Source organism: Mytilus edulis, chromosome 1, assembly GCF_963676685.1.
Source record: "Mytilus edulis chromosome 1, xbMytEdul2.2, whole genome shotgun sequence".
Classification (NCBI taxonomy): Eukaryota; Metazoa; Mollusca; class Bivalvia; order Mytilida; family Mytilidae; genus Mytilus; species Mytilus edulis.
The window spans coordinates 113,168,442-113,187,897 of NC_092344.1; the positions used below are offsets into that span (position 1 = coordinate 113,168,442).

General features: G+C 32.6%; 1 protein-coding gene across 2 annotated transcripts in view; it reads left to right on the top strand.

Moving 5' to 3' along the window:
* Positions 1 to 86: 86 nt before the first annotated feature.
* The window catches only part of LOC139500557 (HEAT repeat-containing protein 1-like), a 78,162-nt gene continuing 58,792 nt past the window's right edge, over positions 87 to 19,456 (top strand). For both annotated transcript variants that reach the window (XM_071289309.1, XM_071289316.1), the window contains exons 1-5: positions 87 to 160; positions 11,109 to 11,258; positions 12,239 to 12,455; positions 12,896 to 13,040; positions 13,576 to 13,677. In XM_071289309.1, coding sequence (XP_071145410.1) covers positions 11,117 to 11,258; positions 12,239 to 12,455; positions 12,896 to 13,040; positions 13,576 to 13,677 — 606 coding nt within the window. In that variant the 5' untranslated portion in view covers positions 87 to 160; positions 11,109 to 11,116. The remainder of the gene's footprint in view (positions 161 to 11,108; positions 11,259 to 12,238; positions 12,456 to 12,895; positions 13,041 to 13,575; positions 13,678 to 19,456) is intronic.

Here is a 19,456-nt window from a genome sequence, read left to right on the forward strand (position 1 = left end):
TAATTATACACTTTTATGATAATAAATTGGAATATACATTATTATAGTAACTCTCCTTTTAATAATAAACTATTTCATACGAAACTTCGGCTACAAAAAGATTGCCGATTAATTAAACCAAAACAACAACACGTGCGTGCTATGTAAACTCAACTATACAGTAAGTATTGGACATTTACTGTTAAAATTATAGTTACAAACAACGAGATATTGACTTAAATCAAGATTTTGAGAGATACTCACGAACTCATTTGCTTTAATCACAACGAATGTATAAAGTATACTCAGAAAAGGGGGAGTCGTGCAGCTGTATCTCGACTTGATTCTTGTCAGTGTTGAGATATTCAGGTCTCAAGGGACCAAAACCTCTAGCTATGAACTCAATAATTTTTTTGACCAGTTTGAAATCATGCGATGCACAGATGTTTTTGTGGACCAAAGGCAAAGTAAGATGTAAAGAAATCAGAAACATGGAGCTTTAAAATGACATCCTTTAGTCACTAAAGCCTTTACTATTGGTAGCATATAAAAAAAAAGATGCAGATACAAATTACAATCATATCAATAATGGTTAATACCCAACAGTCCTAGTCAAAATAGTTATGACGTCTTCAAAGGCTATTATACGTTTTGCTTTGACGCCTTACAAAGTAACATCGGCCGCTGGAAGGTGTCAAAACAAAAAAAAACATAAATATAAAGCAATTGTTTTGAAAACAATTGTTAGGCAGTCTTTCCCCTCTGATGAATGGATAATTGGGTTTTTTTATTGATTGATTTGGAAAAAAAGGGGGGGGGGGGGTATTTGTTTGTTTGTTTGTTTTTGTAAAGGGTCTATATTATTATGTTACCGGAGAAGTTTCATGTTTAGTTTGGAAAGTTTTTCTTTTATTTTAGATACAGCGCTGCGCGCAATATTGAGGAGACATCACGTGACGCGGGTTTATATTAAGAAAAACTTAGTCTTTTAATTTCTTTTTAGGTCGGGACCTTGAACAGACAACATGTCTAGAGATGGAATGTACACAATGTAATTTCTTTTGTCATTGTAGGAAATTGACATTTTGATCACAGTTCACCAGCAGTGCATGTTTTGGATTTAATCGATCCGGTGTAACTTTAAAACACATTTAATGATTATTTTTTGATAATGTCCATTTTTCAGCACCTGTTTGTAACACAGATTAGTATTTCAATCTCGGAGCGGACATTTTATTGTAGGTTTTAACTGAGATTTACGGACCTAGCAAGCGATTTTTACGGCATTGCCATTTCTTTTTTCTAGGAAAAGTCTTGAGAGATATCTGCAACCAGTTTTTTTATGAACCTTCAATACATGTATGCCCTGCTGACAGTAAATTTTCAGGTCGATTGGACTTGTAGTTTCAGAGAATATGTGGATTTTTTTTTCAGAAGAGACGTAAGAACAATAATAAAATAAAAATTTTCTTGAATAATTGAGAGTTTGTTCCTTCAATATACTGTCATAAAGAAACAGTCATACATATTGATTGATTGATTAGTTGGTTGATTGATTGGTTGGTTGGTTGGTTTGTTGGTTGGTTGATTAAACACGTTTGATAGGGTCACTTAGAACAAGGGAAAAAAACCTCAAGAGACCTTGCATCCCGTATTAAACGCATGACACGGAAACATACATTAAGTGATTGATTGGTTGGTTGGTTGGTTAAACACGTTAGTTAAACATGTTGATTGAATACGTTGGTTAAACACGTTGGCTGGTTAAACACGTTGGAAAGGCTCAATTTAAACAAGCGAAAAAAAACATCTTGGATCCCGTATTTAACAAATGAAACGGAAACATGCATTGATTGGTTGATTGGTTGGTTGGTTGGTTAAACACGTTGGTTAAACATGTTGGTTAAACACGTTGGTTAAACACGTTGGCTGGTTAAACACGTTTGATAGGCTCAATTTAAACAAGCGAAAAAAAACCATCTTGGATCCCGTATTTAACACATGAAACGGAAACATGCATTGATTTATTGGTTGGTTGGTTGGTTGATTAAACACGTTGGTTAAACATGCTGGTTAAACACGTAGTTTAAACACGTTTGATAGGCTCAATTTTAACAAGCGGAAAAAAAACATCTTGGATCCCGTATTTAACACATGAAATGGAAACATGCATTGATTGATTGATTGGTTGGTTGGTTGGTTGGTTAAACACGTTGGTTAAACACGTTGGTTAAACACGTTGGCTGGTTAAACACGTTAGATAGGCTCAATTTAAACGAGCGAAAAAAAACATCTTGGATCCCAAATTTAACACATGAAACGGAAACATGCATTGATTGATTGATTGATTGGTTGGTTGGTTGGTTGGTTGGTTGTTTGGTTGGTTGGTTGGTTGGTTGGTTGGTTAAACACGTTGGTTAAACATGTTGGTTAAACATGTTGGTTAAACACGTTTGATAGGCTCAATTAAAACAAGCGGAAAAAAAGAAACCTTGAATCCCGTATCAAACACATGAAACGGAAACATTGATTGATTGATTGATTGATTGATTGATTGATTGATTGATTGATTGATTGATTGATTGATTGGTTGGTTGGTTGGTTGGTTGGTTGAAATTCAAACACTCATAAAACTGTTTAAATAGTGCCAAAACCACATGATTTGATGACCTTGACCTTTGACCTTGTGACCTTCGTCAAGGTCATTGCTCCACAAGGTCATTGCAAAAGACCCTATGGGTCAAGGACCTTTTGTTTAAGAGTTTTGCCTAAAAATGGCTTTTTAAAAACCATCGATGGGAGTAATGTCCCTTATATGATGGTAAAATCAATATAGTCATAATGTAAAAAAGTTGCCCCTTAAAGTACCAAGCATTTTTCACTGCTTAATTTTTTTGTATCTATAACCGTTCAAGAATTATAGGGAAATGAAAAACTTATAAAAATCTAAAATATGACCTTGACCTTTGACCTTGACCTAATTTTCTAAGTTAGGACCCAGGGGACTCAAATAAAAACATTCCAGGGTTATACGGTTAACGGTTTAGGACTTTAAAAAACATACCGACAAATTTATTCCGTAAAGGTAGATAACTCCTATAAAATTTCATCAAATCGCTTCGATCCAAATACGCCAAAAATTTCTGAGGATGTAACGAACAGTTTGGAAAAAGAATTTTGTCGCTTTCTTATTTTGTTACGAAGGAGATGCACACAGAGGATAAACAGTGAAAGGGGAGATAACTCTTACATAGAAAATGGTTCGCCTTAGCAGGGTGAAATTTAAAAGCGCATAAACTATACGATACCATATGAGAAATATCTAAGCGACATATTGCGAAACAAACATTTTGCGCAAGAACAAAATTTGGCGGAAGAAAAAAATAATAATAATAATTAAAAACCAATTGTTCAGAGAACAATTGAAAGTCTTTCCACACCAAAGTAATTTGGATAAGAAGGTAGTTTCTTTATACTGATGCGAAAAATGATGGTTTAATTATCTTTTTGAGTGATATAAGGGAAATAATATGCTACTTCCGGTGAAATGAATGTCACATCCGGTCTCATATGATAGCTTCTTTCACACTGATTCCAAAAATATAGTTTCTCTATACTTTTGTATGTAGAATGGGAGATAATTGGCCACTTCCGGTTTGTTGGAAGTTATTTTTAGTCTTCAGTAATCTGTTCATGTATCTATATGACAAATAATATGGATTCTGAGTACTTTTATGTGAAAAAATTGCAAAAATAGCTACTTCTGGTTTCCTAAAGGTCACTTCCGGTAGTCATTTTTCAAGGTCATTTGTCACTTAACTTTTTGTATAAGGTCAAATGTCTTTATAATGAACTTAATTGAAGTTATAATCAAATAACTTCATATCAAGACATTTCAGGGGCACCAACTCCTATAAGATGCCATTTAATTGTATAAGACTAAATGTAGCATATCTTCATTACAATAAAGCTGATATTTTGAACTTGTTCTTTTATATGTATCTCTCAAAGTGTCGGAGAAAATGCAAAAACAAGCAAAAGTCACAATTGAGAACTTGACCTTGACCTTTGACCTTGACCTCATTTTCTAAGTTAGGACCTAGGGGACTCAAATAAAAACATTCCAGGGTTATACGGTTAACTGTTTATGAGTTAAATAAACTTACCGACAAATTTATTTTGTAAAGGTAGATAACTCCTATAAAATTTCATCGAATCGCTTCGATCCAAATACGCCAAAAATTACTGAGGATGTAACAAACAAGTTGTAAAAAGAATTTTGTCGCTATCTTTTTTTGTTACGGAGGAGATGCACACAGAGGATAAACAGTGAAATGGGAGATAACTCTTACATAGAAAATGGTTCGCCTTAGCAGGGTGAAATTTAAAAGCGCATAAACTATACGATACCATATGAGAAATATCTAAGCGACATATTGCGAAACAAACATTTATCGCAAGAAAAAAATTTGGCGGAAGAAAAAAAAAAAAATAATAATAATAATAATTAAAAACCAATTGTTCAGAGAACAATTGAAAGTCTTTCCACATCAAAGAAATTTTGATAAGATAGATTCTTCATACTGATGCGATAAATGAATGGTTTGATTATATTTTTGAGTGATATAAGAGAGATACTATTCTACTTCCGGTGAAATGAATGTCACTTCCACTCATATGAAAGCTTCTTTCACACTGATTCCAAAAATATATAGTTTCTATATACTTTTGTATGTAGAAGGGGAGATAATTGGCCACTTCCGGTTTGTTGGAAGTCATTTTTAGTCTTCAGTAATGAGTTTATGTATCTATATGACAAAATACAAGGATTCTGAGTATTTTGATATGAGAAAATTGCAAAAAAGGCTACTTCCGGTTTTCTCAAGGTCACTTCCGGTAGTCATTTTTCAAGGTCATTTGTCACCTAACCTTTTGTACAAGGTCAAATGCCTTTATAATGAACTTAGTTGAAGTTATAATGAAATAACCTCATATCAAGACATTTCAGGGGCACCAACTCCTATAAGATGCCATTATATTGTATAAGTCTAAATGTAGCATATCTTCATTTCAATAAAGCAGACATTTTGCACTTGTTCTTTTATATGTATCTTTCAAAGTGTCAGAGAAAATGCAAAAACAAGCAAAAGTCACAATTGAGAACTTGACCTTGACCTTTGACCTTGACCTTATTTTCTAAGTTAGTACCTAGGGGACTCATATAAAAACATTCCAGGGTTGTACGGTTAATGGTTTATAAGTTAAAAATACATTCCGACAAATTTATTTTGTAAAGGTAGATAACTCCTATAAAATTTCATCAAATCGCTTCGATCCAAATTAGCCAAAAATTCCTAAGGATGTAACGAACAATTTGTAAAAGGAATTTTGTCGATATCTTTTTTTGTTACGACGGAGATGCACACAAATGATAAACAGTAAATAGGGAGATAACTCTTACAAAGAAAATTGTTCGTCTTCACAGGGTGAGATTTAAAACCGTATAAACTATACAATACAATATACAAAATATCTAAGCGACATATTGCGAAACAAAAATTTCAGAATGTGGCGGAAAAAAAAAATAATAATAATAATCAGAAGAAATACAATAAGTCTTTTCACAAAAAAGTGAAAAGACTTAATAATAATAATCAGAACAAATACAATAGGACTTTCCACAGAAAAGTGGAAAGACCTAATAATATGGAAAAAACTGGAGTTGTCGTTCGTTTTACGTTGATAGAATAGATAGCACACAACCTACATGCAGTTGTAAGTGGAGGGTTAAAAAAAAAAAGGGGGGGGACAAAAGGGGGTCTCGGGAATTTTTTTTTTTTTTTTTTATTAACGGAACAGAATGGTTAAAAAGGTTTTTTACAATATAAATCAATTGCTTTAAAAAAGCAATTGTAGGCGGTCTTTCCCCCCTTTAAAATTAATTGAATTGGGGTGGGGGGGGGGTTGTTTGTTTGTTTGTTTGATTGTTTGTTTGTTTGTTTGTTTCTGTATGGGGTCTATATTATTGTTACCGGAGAAGTTTCATGTTTAGTTTGGAAAGTTTTTATTTTATTTTAGGTACAGCGCGCGCGCCAGATTTAGGAGACATCACGTGACTTGGGTTTATAATAACGAAAACTTAGTCTTTTTATTTCTCTTTAGGTCGGGACGTTAAACAGACAACATGTTTAGAGATGGAACGCACACAATGTAATTTCTTTTGTCATTGTAGGAAATTGACATTTTGATGACAGTTCACAAGCAGTGCATGTTTTGGATTTAATTGATCCGGTGTAACTTTAAAACACATTTATTGATTATTTTCTGATAATGTACATTTTTCAGCACCTGTTTGTAACACAGATTAGTATTTCAATCTCAGAGCGGACATTTTATTGTAGGTTTTTACTGAGATTTACGGACCTAGCAAGCGATTTTTACGGCATTGCCATTTCTTTTCTCTAGGAAAAGCTGGGAAAGATATCTGCACCAAGTTTTTTTATAAACTTTTAGTACATGTATGCCCTGCTGACTGCAAATTTTGAGGTCGATTGTACTTGTAGTTTCAGAGAACATGTGGATTTTTTTTTCAGAAGTGACGTAAGAACAATATTAAATTTCATTTTTTCTTGAATAAATAAGAGTTTGCTCCTTCAATAAACTCATGAATAAACAGTCATACAGATTGATTGATTGATTGATTGATTGATTGATTAATTGATTAGTTGATTGATTAGTTGGTGAGTTGGTTGGTTGGTTAAACACGATGGATAGGGTCAATTGAAACACGGAATAAGACACAAAGAAGATCTTGGACCCTATATTAAACACATGAGACGGAAACATGATTGGTTGATCATGATCATGATTGATTGATTGATTGATTGATTGGTTGATTGATTGATTGATTGATTGATTAGTTGGTTGGTTGGTTGGTTGGTTGGTTGGTTGGTTAAACACGATGGATAGGGTCAATTGAAACAGCGAAAAAGAAACAAAGAATATCTTGAACCCTATAATAAACACATGAGACGGAAACATGATTGATTGATTGATCATGATCATGATCATTATTGGTTGATTGATCATGATCATGATTGATTGATTGATTGGTTGGTTGGCAAACACACATTATATTCTTCAAGTAGTGCCCCAAATCACATATGTACATGACCTTGACCTTTGACCTTGTGACCTTTGTCAAGGTCATTGCTTCACAATGTCATTGCAAAAGACCCTATGGGTCAAGGACCTTTTGTTTAAGAGTTTTGCCTAATAATGGCTTTTTATAAACCATCAATGGGGGTTATGTCCCTTACATAATGGTAAAACCAATACAATCATAAAGTAACAAAGTTGCCCCTTGAAGTACTCAACATTTTTCACTGCTTAAATTTTCTGTATCTATAACCATTCAAGAATTATAGGGAAATCAAAGACATATGAAAATCTAAAATATGACCTTGACCTTTGACCTTGACCTAATTTTCTTAGTTAGGAATCAGGGGACTCAAATAAAAACATTCCAGGGTTATACGGTTAACGGTTTATGAGTTAAAAAAATATAGCGACAAATTTATTCCGTAAAGGTAGATAACTCCTATAAAATTTCATCGAATCGCTTCGATCCAAATACGCCAAAAATTACTGAGGATGTAACGAACAATTTGTGAAAAGAATTTTGGCGCTATCTTTTTTTGTTACGAAGGAGATGCACACACATGATAAACAGTGAATAGGGAGATCACTCTCACAAAGAAAATGGTTCGGCTTAGCAGGGTGAAATTTAAAAGCGCATAAACTATACGATACCATATGAGAAATATCTAAGCGACATATTGCGAAACAAACATTTATCGCAAGAAAAAAATTTTGCGGAAGAAAAAAAAAAAAAAAATAATAATAATAATAATAATTAAAAACCAATTGTTCAGAGAACAATTGAAAGTCTTTCCACATCAAAGAAATTTTGATAAGGAGATTCATTCTGATGCGATAAATAATGGTTTAATTATATTTTTGAGTGATATAAGGGAGGTAATATGCTATTTTCGGTGAAATGAATGTCACTTCCGGTCTCATATGAAAGCTTCTTTCACACTGATTCCAAAAATAAATAGTTTCTATATACTTTTGTATGTAGAATGGGAGATAATTGGCCACTTCCGTTTGTTGGAAGTCATTTTTAGTCTTCAGTAATCAGTTTATGTATCTATATGACGAAATTCATGGATTCTGAGTATTTTGATATGAGAAAATTGCGAAAAAGGCTACTACCGGTTTTCTCAAGGTCACTTCCGGTAGTCATTTTTCAAGGTCATTTGTCACCTAACCTTTTGTACAAGGTCAAATGCCTTTAGAATGAACTTAGTTGAAGTTATAATGAAATAACCTCATATCAAGACCTTTAAGGGGCACCAACTCCTATAAGATGCCATTAAATTGTATAAGTCTAAATATAGCATATCTTCATTACAATAAAGCAGACATTTTGCACTTGTTCTTTTATATGTATCTTTCAAAGTGTCAGAGAAAATGCGAAAACAAGCAAAAGTCACAATTGAGAACTTGACCTTGACCTTTGACCTTGACCTCATTTTCTAAGTTAGTACCTAGGGGACTCATATAAAAACATTCCAGGGTTGTACGGTTAATGATTTATAAGTTAAAAAAACATTCCGACAAATTTATTGTTTAAAGGTATATAACTCCTATAAAATTTCATCAAATCGCTTCGATCCAAATTAGCCAAAAATTCCTAAGGATGTAACGAACAATTAAGAAAAAGAATTTTGTCGATATCCTTTTTTGTTACGAAGGAGATGCACACAAATGATAAACAGTGAATAGGGAGATAACTCTTACAAAGAAAATTGTTCGTCTTAGCAGGGTGAGATTTAAAACCGTATAAACTATACGATACAATATACAAAATATCTAAGCGACATATTGCGAAACAAAAATTTCAGAATGTGGCGGAAAAAAAAAATAATAATAATTAAAAACCAATTGTTCAGAGAACAATTGAAGGTCTTTCCATCAAAACAATGTATTTTGATATGAAAAGTTGTGAAACTAAGTTTGAAATGTCATTTCAATCGTCAAATGATAGCTCCTAGTAAGCTGATTCCAAAAATATATTGTTTCCATACATTTTTTTTAAATAAGGGAGATAATTTGTTACTTCCGGTTTGAAAAATGTTACTTTCGATTATATTTGAATATTTACTTGACACTGATTCCAAAAATATCTGGTTCTATATACTTTTATATTAATAAAGTACAAAAAAATAGCTATTTCCGGTTTACAAAAGGTCACTTCCGGTTGTTTTTTACAAGGTTAAATGGTTTGATACCTTTTTCTAAAAGTTGTATATCTTTATCATGTATACATATAGAATAAAAGCAAAGGTCAAAATCTAGAACGTCAAATTAAGCTATGACCTTGAGATCAATTTCAAGGTCATAAACCAAGGACCTCAAATCAAAAGACCATAGGTCTTTATTATATTTAGTTAATGAGTTATATCACCAAACGCGTATTTTTAAATACAAGAGGGGAGAAAACTCCCTTTTACATTCAACGTACGCTTGCAATCAAAATTTACATCTTACGACATGTCGCAACTAACAATTTAGTAAAAATAATTTGTTGATATCTTATACAGTCTTTGGATATAAGTGAAAATAAGCCAAATTCAAATATTAGAATATGACCTTGACCTTTGACCTTGACCTAATTTTCATTTTTTGGGACCAAGGACCTCAAATCAAAAGATCCTAGGTCTCTATCACTTATGATTTATAAGATAGAAATTCATATCATTCATATCAGATGCATAAGGGGAAATAACTCTCATATGGAGCGGTCATATCGCTTCGGTCAAAATAGGACAAATCATGCGAAGGATATAACGAGCAATTTTGTAAAATAAATTTGTCATAATCTTTTACGGTTGCGAAGGAGATGCGCTAACAAGGAAAACAGTGTTTGGGGAGATAACTCCTACAAAGAAAAGTATTCGTTTACGCAGGGTAAATTTCAAAAGCGCATAAACTGTTCGATATCATATACCAAATATCTAAGCGACATATTGCGAAACAAATGTTTATCGCAAGAACAAAATTAGGCGGAAGAAAAAAAAAAAAAAAATAATCAGAAGAAAAACAATAGGTCTTTCCACAGAAAAGTGGAAAGACCTAATAATCAGAACAAATACAATAAGTCTTTCCACAGAAAAGTGGAAAGACTTAATAATCAGAACAAATACAATAGGACTTTCCACAGAAAAGTGGAAAGACCTAATAATAATAATAATAATCAGAACAAAAACAATAAGTCTTTCCACAGAAAAGTGGAAAGACTTAATTATTTGGACTACCAGTAGTCCCAGAATATAAGAATCCAGGAATTTCAGGTATACATCATTTTAGGAGATTCTCAACTCAGTTTTAAATAATTATTTCTGTGATAAACAAATTTACAAAATTATTACAAGTTGTCAAAACTACCCAATCATGCAGGATGGTAATAATGCCCTTAACGTCAGACGTCAAACAGTCATTTCGGCTACTGTTATTGTCAAATTGGTTAAAATTTTACAGTGATTTGTCAAAATCAGTCGATGTTTTTATCATCTAAAAGAAAGTGTACATTTTATCGTCATACACCAAAGATTACCGTTAACGTCATATGGTAAGAACTTTTACCGTTATTCCTCATGAAGGGACCCTCATGCAGAATTAATAGATCGACAGAAAAGTAGACTGTATTAATAAGCATAAGATTTCCAATTTTGTATTTCACCAATTTTAAAATTTTAAACTACTGCATGATTTGATAAATCATTTTACTTTTTCAAAGGATTGACAAACAGCACACATTCCAGATATATCACAAATTATGGTGCCATTAAACCAGTTTTCATGCTCTAAAACCTCTCTTTTTGCAACATACATTGTAAAATCTTAAACACAATTCAATAAAACCTGCACATTTATCAGGAAGGTGACTACATTGTGTTTTAAAATTTTGACAAAAAAAAGCTGCTTAAAAATGTATACCCTACAGTAAGTCTATTTAAGGAAGATGTATGTATTTAGACTTTTATGTGTTGTAATATTTCTAGCCTTGAAGATGACATCTTTAGCAAAGCAATTAGAAAGGCTTGCTGTACCACATACACAGACTGTGTTTGGTGAAGATAAAAGAAAGAAATCATTGTTATTTGATCCAAAAGAAGCTGCTGGGCTAGACAAAGAAACGTTTTTTGGTCTAGGTATATATATGCATTGCCTTTTAACATCTATTAGGAATAAGGGAAAGTGCATGTTTTCCATTAATCTTTGGTAAGAAGTGTTATGAAAATATAGATTTATGAATATTTTTATAAAATGATAAGAAAATCCATTTGGGTAATTGCATGAGGGTAAAGATAAAAATAATGAAACTAGTGATAGTGAATTTATTAGATATACGATGTGGTATGAGTGCCAATGAGACAGCTCTCCATCAACATGATCAAAGTCACAATTTGTATGTAACCAATTATGATTATATCAAAGTTGTCACTTTTACAAAAACATTATCATAGGTTCAGACTGGCAATTAATTTTATTTGGAGTAACAGTAAGCATCTTTAGTAGAACAGATACACTATACAGATAAGATTGAGAAGACAAAACCTCAGAAAATAACCAAGATAAACTGAAGGAACTGCACCAGAGTAACAATTTTTGCCTATAATTCATATTTGATCAAGACTTACCAAGATTTCACAGATCTATTTTAAAAAAACGTTTCCAATAGTTTTTACCAAATGACAAAATAAAATATTTGAATCCAAATTTTGGGTGGTAAGAGCTGTTTCTTTAGGACAAATTCTGATAGAACTACATGTAACTATACAATTGGAAATATAACCAGATAACATTAACTCTGCTACATATTCTTATAATTGAACAAAATCAGGAACCTCATTAATGAAGGTCTCAAGTAAATTGTTATTTGTAGAATTTGATTTTAACAACAGATCTTTGAAAGTTTCCGTTTGATTTAGACACATCTGCTTTTAGCTTAGAATAAATTGGAGCTTGACATATTATTGTGTTTACACCTCTCTATTCAGTCTATTGCGGAAGATGAAATTTTGCCCTCTAGATGTCTTGGTTATATTTATACTGGGTCCCTGTCTAATTGATGTTCACCCCACATCTGTTTATTTATTCATCTATATCAGGTAAAATTATTTATTTATAGGAACTAATGGACTTGAAGAATTAGAAACTATTGATGAGAGTTTTGAAGAATTTGAGGAAAATCTGTTCGCCAACTCCGCGTTAAGTTTTGAAAGAAGTGTACAGACTAAGGAAGTCAATGACAAGCTTGACGAAACAATCGATAGATTTCTGTATCGTTTATCTCCATACTGTCTTCTCAAGCCAGCGCATAAAGCATTAGAATGGCTAATATACAGGTATTATTTCTTAATTAATAATGGATTTAAACTTTTTTTAAATTCAGAATTAAAGAAAAACACAAATATTTGATACATTTTCCATTTAGTGTGGTTGAAAAACATTGTTTAGAAAAGTTAGCTACATTACATTTGTACATTACATCATTTTCATTTAATCAGTATGAATATTTTAAAATTGTCAAAACTGTTTAGTGTGGCATCCATTTCTCTGAACTAGTACACATTAATGTTAAAGGTCCAGCTGAAGCCCACTTCCTGGTGCAGACTTGGTGGCCTTGGGCTTGGGCTATTTCTTTGCTTGTTGGCCCGTTTGTTGTCTGAAGCATATTCCCTGCTTCCATTCTCTATTCTATAACATAACTTTTTGTTGTTTCTGCAAACAGAAATCATATACAATGTAAATAGTTTGATGTTGTTTCTCTTTTTATTGTAATCAGGTACCATATTCACCAGTACAATGTAGACAGTTTGATGTTATGTATGTTACCGTACAGCGAGAGTAAAATATTTGTACGTGTGGTTCAACTTCTCAAACTGAATTCAAAGCTAGCTACCAAATGGGATTGGCTGGAAGAGATTCAGGTAGGATTTTGATTAAATGTAAATTCATTATAATGTTAGTGGGAGATATCAATACATAAAAATACTAGAATGGCTTTTCGTTTACTATTTTACAAATTTCTAAATTCTTGGAAGAAAACATTGTATGAGTTTGTTTCATCTCTTTATGATAAAGTAGCAGGTGAACAGTAATTTGACGCTTGTTATTTTGACCGTCAATACTTTCCTGTTGCCTTTACAATGTCATTATGCCAACAGAACACAAAAGAGACGAACACAAGTATGATATGTAACAAAAATATACTCCAAAAATAAGGGGAGGTAATAGAACAAACACAAGTGCTTCTTACATGTCCACCAGATATTAATAATTCTCTACACAAAACTAAGTTGTATATCATATGAAGATCTGTATATTAAAAACAAAAGTATTTTCGGCAGGAACAGGAGTATCATTTGAAGAAAACGTGCAGTACTTTTAGTTCTAATCACTTCTATGGCTCATATCTTAACGGATCTTTCCATTATAGACATAATTATTATTTTCTTTCCACAGAAAAGTGGAGTACATTTATCAAGGTCAGCATTAGTTAACCATTGTAGAACTGATCCAGGATTTATGGCTTTGATTTGTGACACAGTGATCAAAGTTATCAAGGTATAATGACAATCAATGACATTGAAATATAAAAGTAATGAAATGTCCTTGCACTACCTTTATTGTAATCAAAATAGAAAAAAGTTTGATATTTTAAGGGAGGAATATTTTGATATGACAAACAACATTTAGCCTAAAAAAACAAAAGACATTCAGGTTAACATTTAATTTTAAACAATGTAGATGGTTTTTGTGGTGTTGGGTTGCACCTCCTTCAGGTATAAAACCACTTATTCATAGCCCCATTGCTTTTTATGTTAAATTTTGCAATTTCATGCATTTGTGGGTACTTTGTCTTAAGTTCAAATAAAGTGGCAGTTTTTTCATGTCAAAACTGTACCTTGTCCTGACTTGTGCTGAAAAAATCTACATACCTTTAATTGCATATCTATTGAATTATTTATCTTACTTCTTCTTTTCCCTTTGAACCTTATGTTTTCCTTATTTTACGATATGAAAGGTTGGTCAATCAACCACTTAACTTATTTATTTATTTTACAGCTATTACATTAATGCTAGCAAGACAAATCTTTGTTTGGCTTGCTTGCTTTGCTTGTATCAATGTTTGCTCAAGCATAGCAATTAAGATAGGCGGGGCTTCAGATTGTACACATCATACTTAAATTTTATTGGACGAAGAACCAAATAGCTATTCGAACACACCGGCCTACTCTGATATTGTGATTCATTATACATAGGTATTTCATTTGACCCATATATTTCATCTTTTAGTACTGTGCTTTTTTAGGCAGTTAAGCTGCCTTATGCGAGCACCCTAGATTTGTGTTCTACCCAATAAATGCTGAAGTATGTGCCATTGTTATTATCTAGCTGGATGTTATGTAATTCATAACTAATTGGACAGTTTTTTCATACTTTTAATTCTTGGTTACAAAAAATATGATCAGAAAAACCTTAAATGATCGTCGATTTATCCAAAAGTTTTGAAGTTGCACATAGGAAGTAGGGCACATTAGGAATCTTTATGTACTTTATTATCCCCTGAGATTTTGGCTAAGCTGTCAAAGAACAATTGTATGAAATGTTTCATCGCCGAAAATTTCTAAAGACAAGTAGTTAAGATTTCCCAAATGGCAAAAGTCGTAGGAATATTGTTTGTCGTCAATACGTAGTCAACTACGTCAGTAGTCTTAAAATAAGTTCCACTGTTCATGCTGTTGGCGGCAATTTTAAATTATAAGACGAAATTTTTGTATCTTTTCAATTTGGAGGCAGGGGTTCAATTACGGGTTGTCCGAGGTCTGCGAACTTCCACTTTTGCAGTCGGACTTTCGACTTGGTTACTAGCTACGCTCGACATGTACGACTTGAGAGCAGAGAACTTGAGAGGAAATAAAAAAAATAGCTTTGCAAACCTTTTTACCAAAGTCTCCTAATAGTCGATCTGAAAACTTGTTTTAAGCATTATTATTCATGACAGCGATGTTCATTGTGTTCAACCGCTAGCTTTATACAGAAAATCGCCGACAAATAATGTGTAAATTCGAGTAAAATCGTATCTGACAAAAACAACAAAATGGCTGACATGAGAAGAAAAAAATCGGATCCGATTCCGGAAGCGGCTATGGGTAATTCCGGATTTTGGGGCGATCTTTGAACTTTTAAAAAAATCAGACAGATGACGAAATACATCTTTGCATGGTAAATAAATAAAAACACTAGAATTGAAAACCAAAAGATACATGTAAAAGAATGAAAAAAAAACAGAAAATATTTTGTACTGAAAATGTGAGAAACGTACAATTAAATACAATGATGATGAAGTAGAGCAGAATGTAATGGTGCAACAGTGCCAGCGTTCTGAAGATCCATAGGTATCCATAGGAAACACAAAATTACTTTTTGACAAATTTTAATGTCAAAATCCAATACAATGTGAGTCTTTGTGACAGCTGGGAACAGTATATCTAACAATGTATATGTAATGGTCCTGGTGACAGTATAAAATTTCTTTATCAGTAATAAATGTTGGTAAAGCAAGTTAGATGCTTTTAAAGTGTAAACATATTACTAAATGGGTATTTTTTTTCCTCAATTTTGATGGGTCAGTTAAAATAGCTGGAAGTTTCTTATTTTACACATATAGTGCAACTAGATTATATGATACCTGAATGTAAGCAAATTATATGTATGTGGAGTCCTTTGGGGCACTCTACCCTCTCCTGTTTGATAACTTTGAAACGGATGAGATCCCCACCTCTCAACCATATACATTCATGTATGGGACTATATAACTAATCAAATGAAATATAGGTGAAGTCCCTAGGGTCACCCACCACCTCCTGCTTCAGAACTTGGAAACAGTCGAGATCCTCACCCCTCAACCATATTTATTCATGTATGGGACCGTATAACCAATCAAATGAAATACAGGGGGAGTCCCTGGGGTCACCCAACCACTCCTGTTTGGGAACTTTGAAACAGTCGAGATCCCCACCCCTAAACCATATATATTCATGTATGGGACAATATAATAAATCAAATGAAATATAGGGGGAGTCCCTGTGGGTCATCCCACCCCTCCTGTTTGAGAACTGGGAAACGGCCAAGATCCCCACCCCTAAACCATACTATTCATGTATGGGACAATATAACAAATCATATGAAATATAGGTGGAGTTCGTGGGGCCACTCTACCCCTTCCTGTTTGAGAATTTGAAAACGGTTGAGATCCCCTCCAGAAACCATATATATTCATGTATTGGACAATATAACAAATCAAATGAATTCTAGGGGGAGTCCCTAGGGTCACTGCACCCTCATGTTTGAGAACTTGGAAACAGTCGAGATCCCACCACATAACCATATATACTCATGTATGGGACTAAATAACAAATCAAATAAAATATCGGCGAAGTCCCTGTGGTCACCCACCCCTCCTGATGTTTGAGAACTTGGAAACAGTTGAGGTTCTTACCTTAAATTAAACCATATATTTTTATGTATGTGACAAAAGAACAACTCAAATGAAATATAGGGAGAGTCCTAAGGGTCACCCTACCCAATCCTGTTTGATAACTTGGAAACAGATGAGATCCCCACCCCTCAACTATATATATTCATGTATTGTACAATATAACAAATCAAATGAAATATAGGGGAAGTCACTGGGGTCCCCACCCCTAAACCATATATATTCATGTATGGGACAATATAAAAAATCAAATGAAAAATAGGGGTAGTCCCTAGGGTCACTCACACCCTCTTGTGTGTGTTTTGAGAACTTGTAAAAGATTGAGATACCAACTCCTAAACCATATTCATTCCTGTTTGTCGTTTCAAAAAGATTGAATGACATACAAGGTCAATCTCATAGGCGTCATATATGTGTTGTGTACAAGATGTAAGTTTGTAAAAATTATAATTTGTACAGGGTTTTTGTACAAGTTATAAGTTTTTTGACACATACCTTCTTGCACCAGGTGATACAGTTTTATCTTCTAAAATGTACCAGTTTAATATTTTAAATTCAAATTTATATACTTCAACCTAACATTTAATGCAATTCTCCTTGTCCTCAAACTGGAAATGAGGATATTTGAATGGTTTAAATTCTAATTATATTTTTTTCCTTATACCATATTCATATCCATATCAAGTCTTTTTATGGTCTTGTAATTTTTTTGTACCAATGCTCAGTATTAGACTGTATCATGTAGTTGTCAAAATAAGACAGAAATATGAAAAACAAAAGACTGTGTGCTTGCATCATCCATTTGTGTTCAGCAGTTCATAAAACACTGATAACTTGTACAAAAAATCTGTACAAATTATAATTTGTACAACATTACAACTTGTACACAACATATGCATATCACTTTGCTAGACCTAACACCTGTCATTTTATTCCAAACTTAGACATCATGGACTTGGATTGAAGGTGGGAGTCATTTACATTTACTATTGACAAGTCAGTCAGACCTCACTATTGATCCCTGTAGTAGTAAACATTTGTCTGATTTGTGTCTCATAACTTTTGTACTGTAGAACAAAAAGTGAATTAATCATTAAGGCAAATTATTCATATTTTATCAAGGTTTTCAATAGCAACGTATATATTAAGTATATGATTGCAGCTCTTCTAGTTGATCGTAATTGTTCGTATTAGTTGACTGTTAGTATTTTAAGTTGACTTTAGTACGAGCTTGTAAAAGAATGAATGGACTTGCTTCCCGGGAAAAAAACTGAGTATAAACGTTGCTATTGAAAACCTTGATAAAATATGAATTATTTGCCTTAATGATTAATTCATTAAATGAACATAAATGTACAATTATATATGAATGTTTAATGTTTGTTCTTTTAAATCTTTAAAAAAAAAAAATGAAGCAACATTGCCACAGTTTTCATAATTATGTTTGCCTTGGTTTTTGGTTAACTGCCTACAGTGCTTACAGCGCTTTGATTTATGTTATAAAGTCAACCTGTAGCTTTGCTATATGAAAATGATAGAATCTGAAGCGAGATGATGTATCAAATATTCTTGCTTTGTACGTTTTCAAGACAAAATATTCACCTCAAACACACCCTAAAATAAGAAGGTGCACTCTATTTTCTAATAAAAGGGATAAATTAAGTAGGGAGAAATGACTTAATTCATCCCTTTTATGTATTAAGTCCATTGTAATTGAATATTGCGCACTTTGGATTAATTTTTGCTTGTAAACCTTCAAACTGATTATTTTTATTATGTTGGATGAAGAAAATTCATAACCTTTGATTTTTTTTTAAATTACGACGGACGGAAAACATTTCTACGGAAGCGTATTAGCGCCACACATTTTTTTTAAATTTTTCATCCTATGTTTGCGTTTTGCAATAAACGCAAAGGTAAAATGTTTGCGTTATAACGCAAAGGTTAACGCAAACCTTTTGCGTTACAACGCAAAGGTTTGCGATATGCGTTATAACGCAAACATTTGTTTTATCTTATTTCTTATTTAAGATTCAAAGGAAACAGTAGTTATTAATGGAGGTGGCTGTATATATTAAAATTTATCACCTTTGTAGTCATTGCAAAGTAAAATGCTTGAATAATTTGATCATATCAATGACTAATAATGAGCAGAATAATATAAGAAGGTGTGGTATGAGTGCCAATTAGAAAACTCCCCATCTAAGTCCTTATTCGTAAAAGTAAACCATCATAGGCCGAATTACGGTCTTCAACACGGAGCATTGGCTCACACAAAACAACAAACTATAAAGGTCCCCAAAAACGATATCCATGTTACTACTAGTATATATATTACACAGAAAATTGAGTAAATTGAGGTTTATTATACCTAAGAAAAAAATCAACCCTGCTAATATAGCTATAACCGAATATAAATATACTTCCAAAGTACGTAAGCTCTCGTTTGAGAAATGTGTAAAGTAGGTTAGATTCCAATAAGCTATCCTTTGGCAATAAATGTATAGAATGAAGATGTTTTATTAATAAAATATGTTCTCTCTATTCACATTGCTACCCAAGCATCTTAAAAATACTACATTATATTGAAATGAAAATTCAATGACTTTCTATCAAAGAATCTTGATCATATTCTGAGATTTAAAAAATAATGTTTCCTTATTAATAATTCATTTTAAAGCAGAAAGATCAATTTGTCTATTTGACTTGGAGGTTTCACAATTGTATGACATTATTTTTGATCTTTCAATTTAAATATGACTATATACTAAACTATATCTATTTTCTTGTTAAATTCTATACTTTTCTGATGCACAAATCAGTCTTAATTTATGTATAATTGCA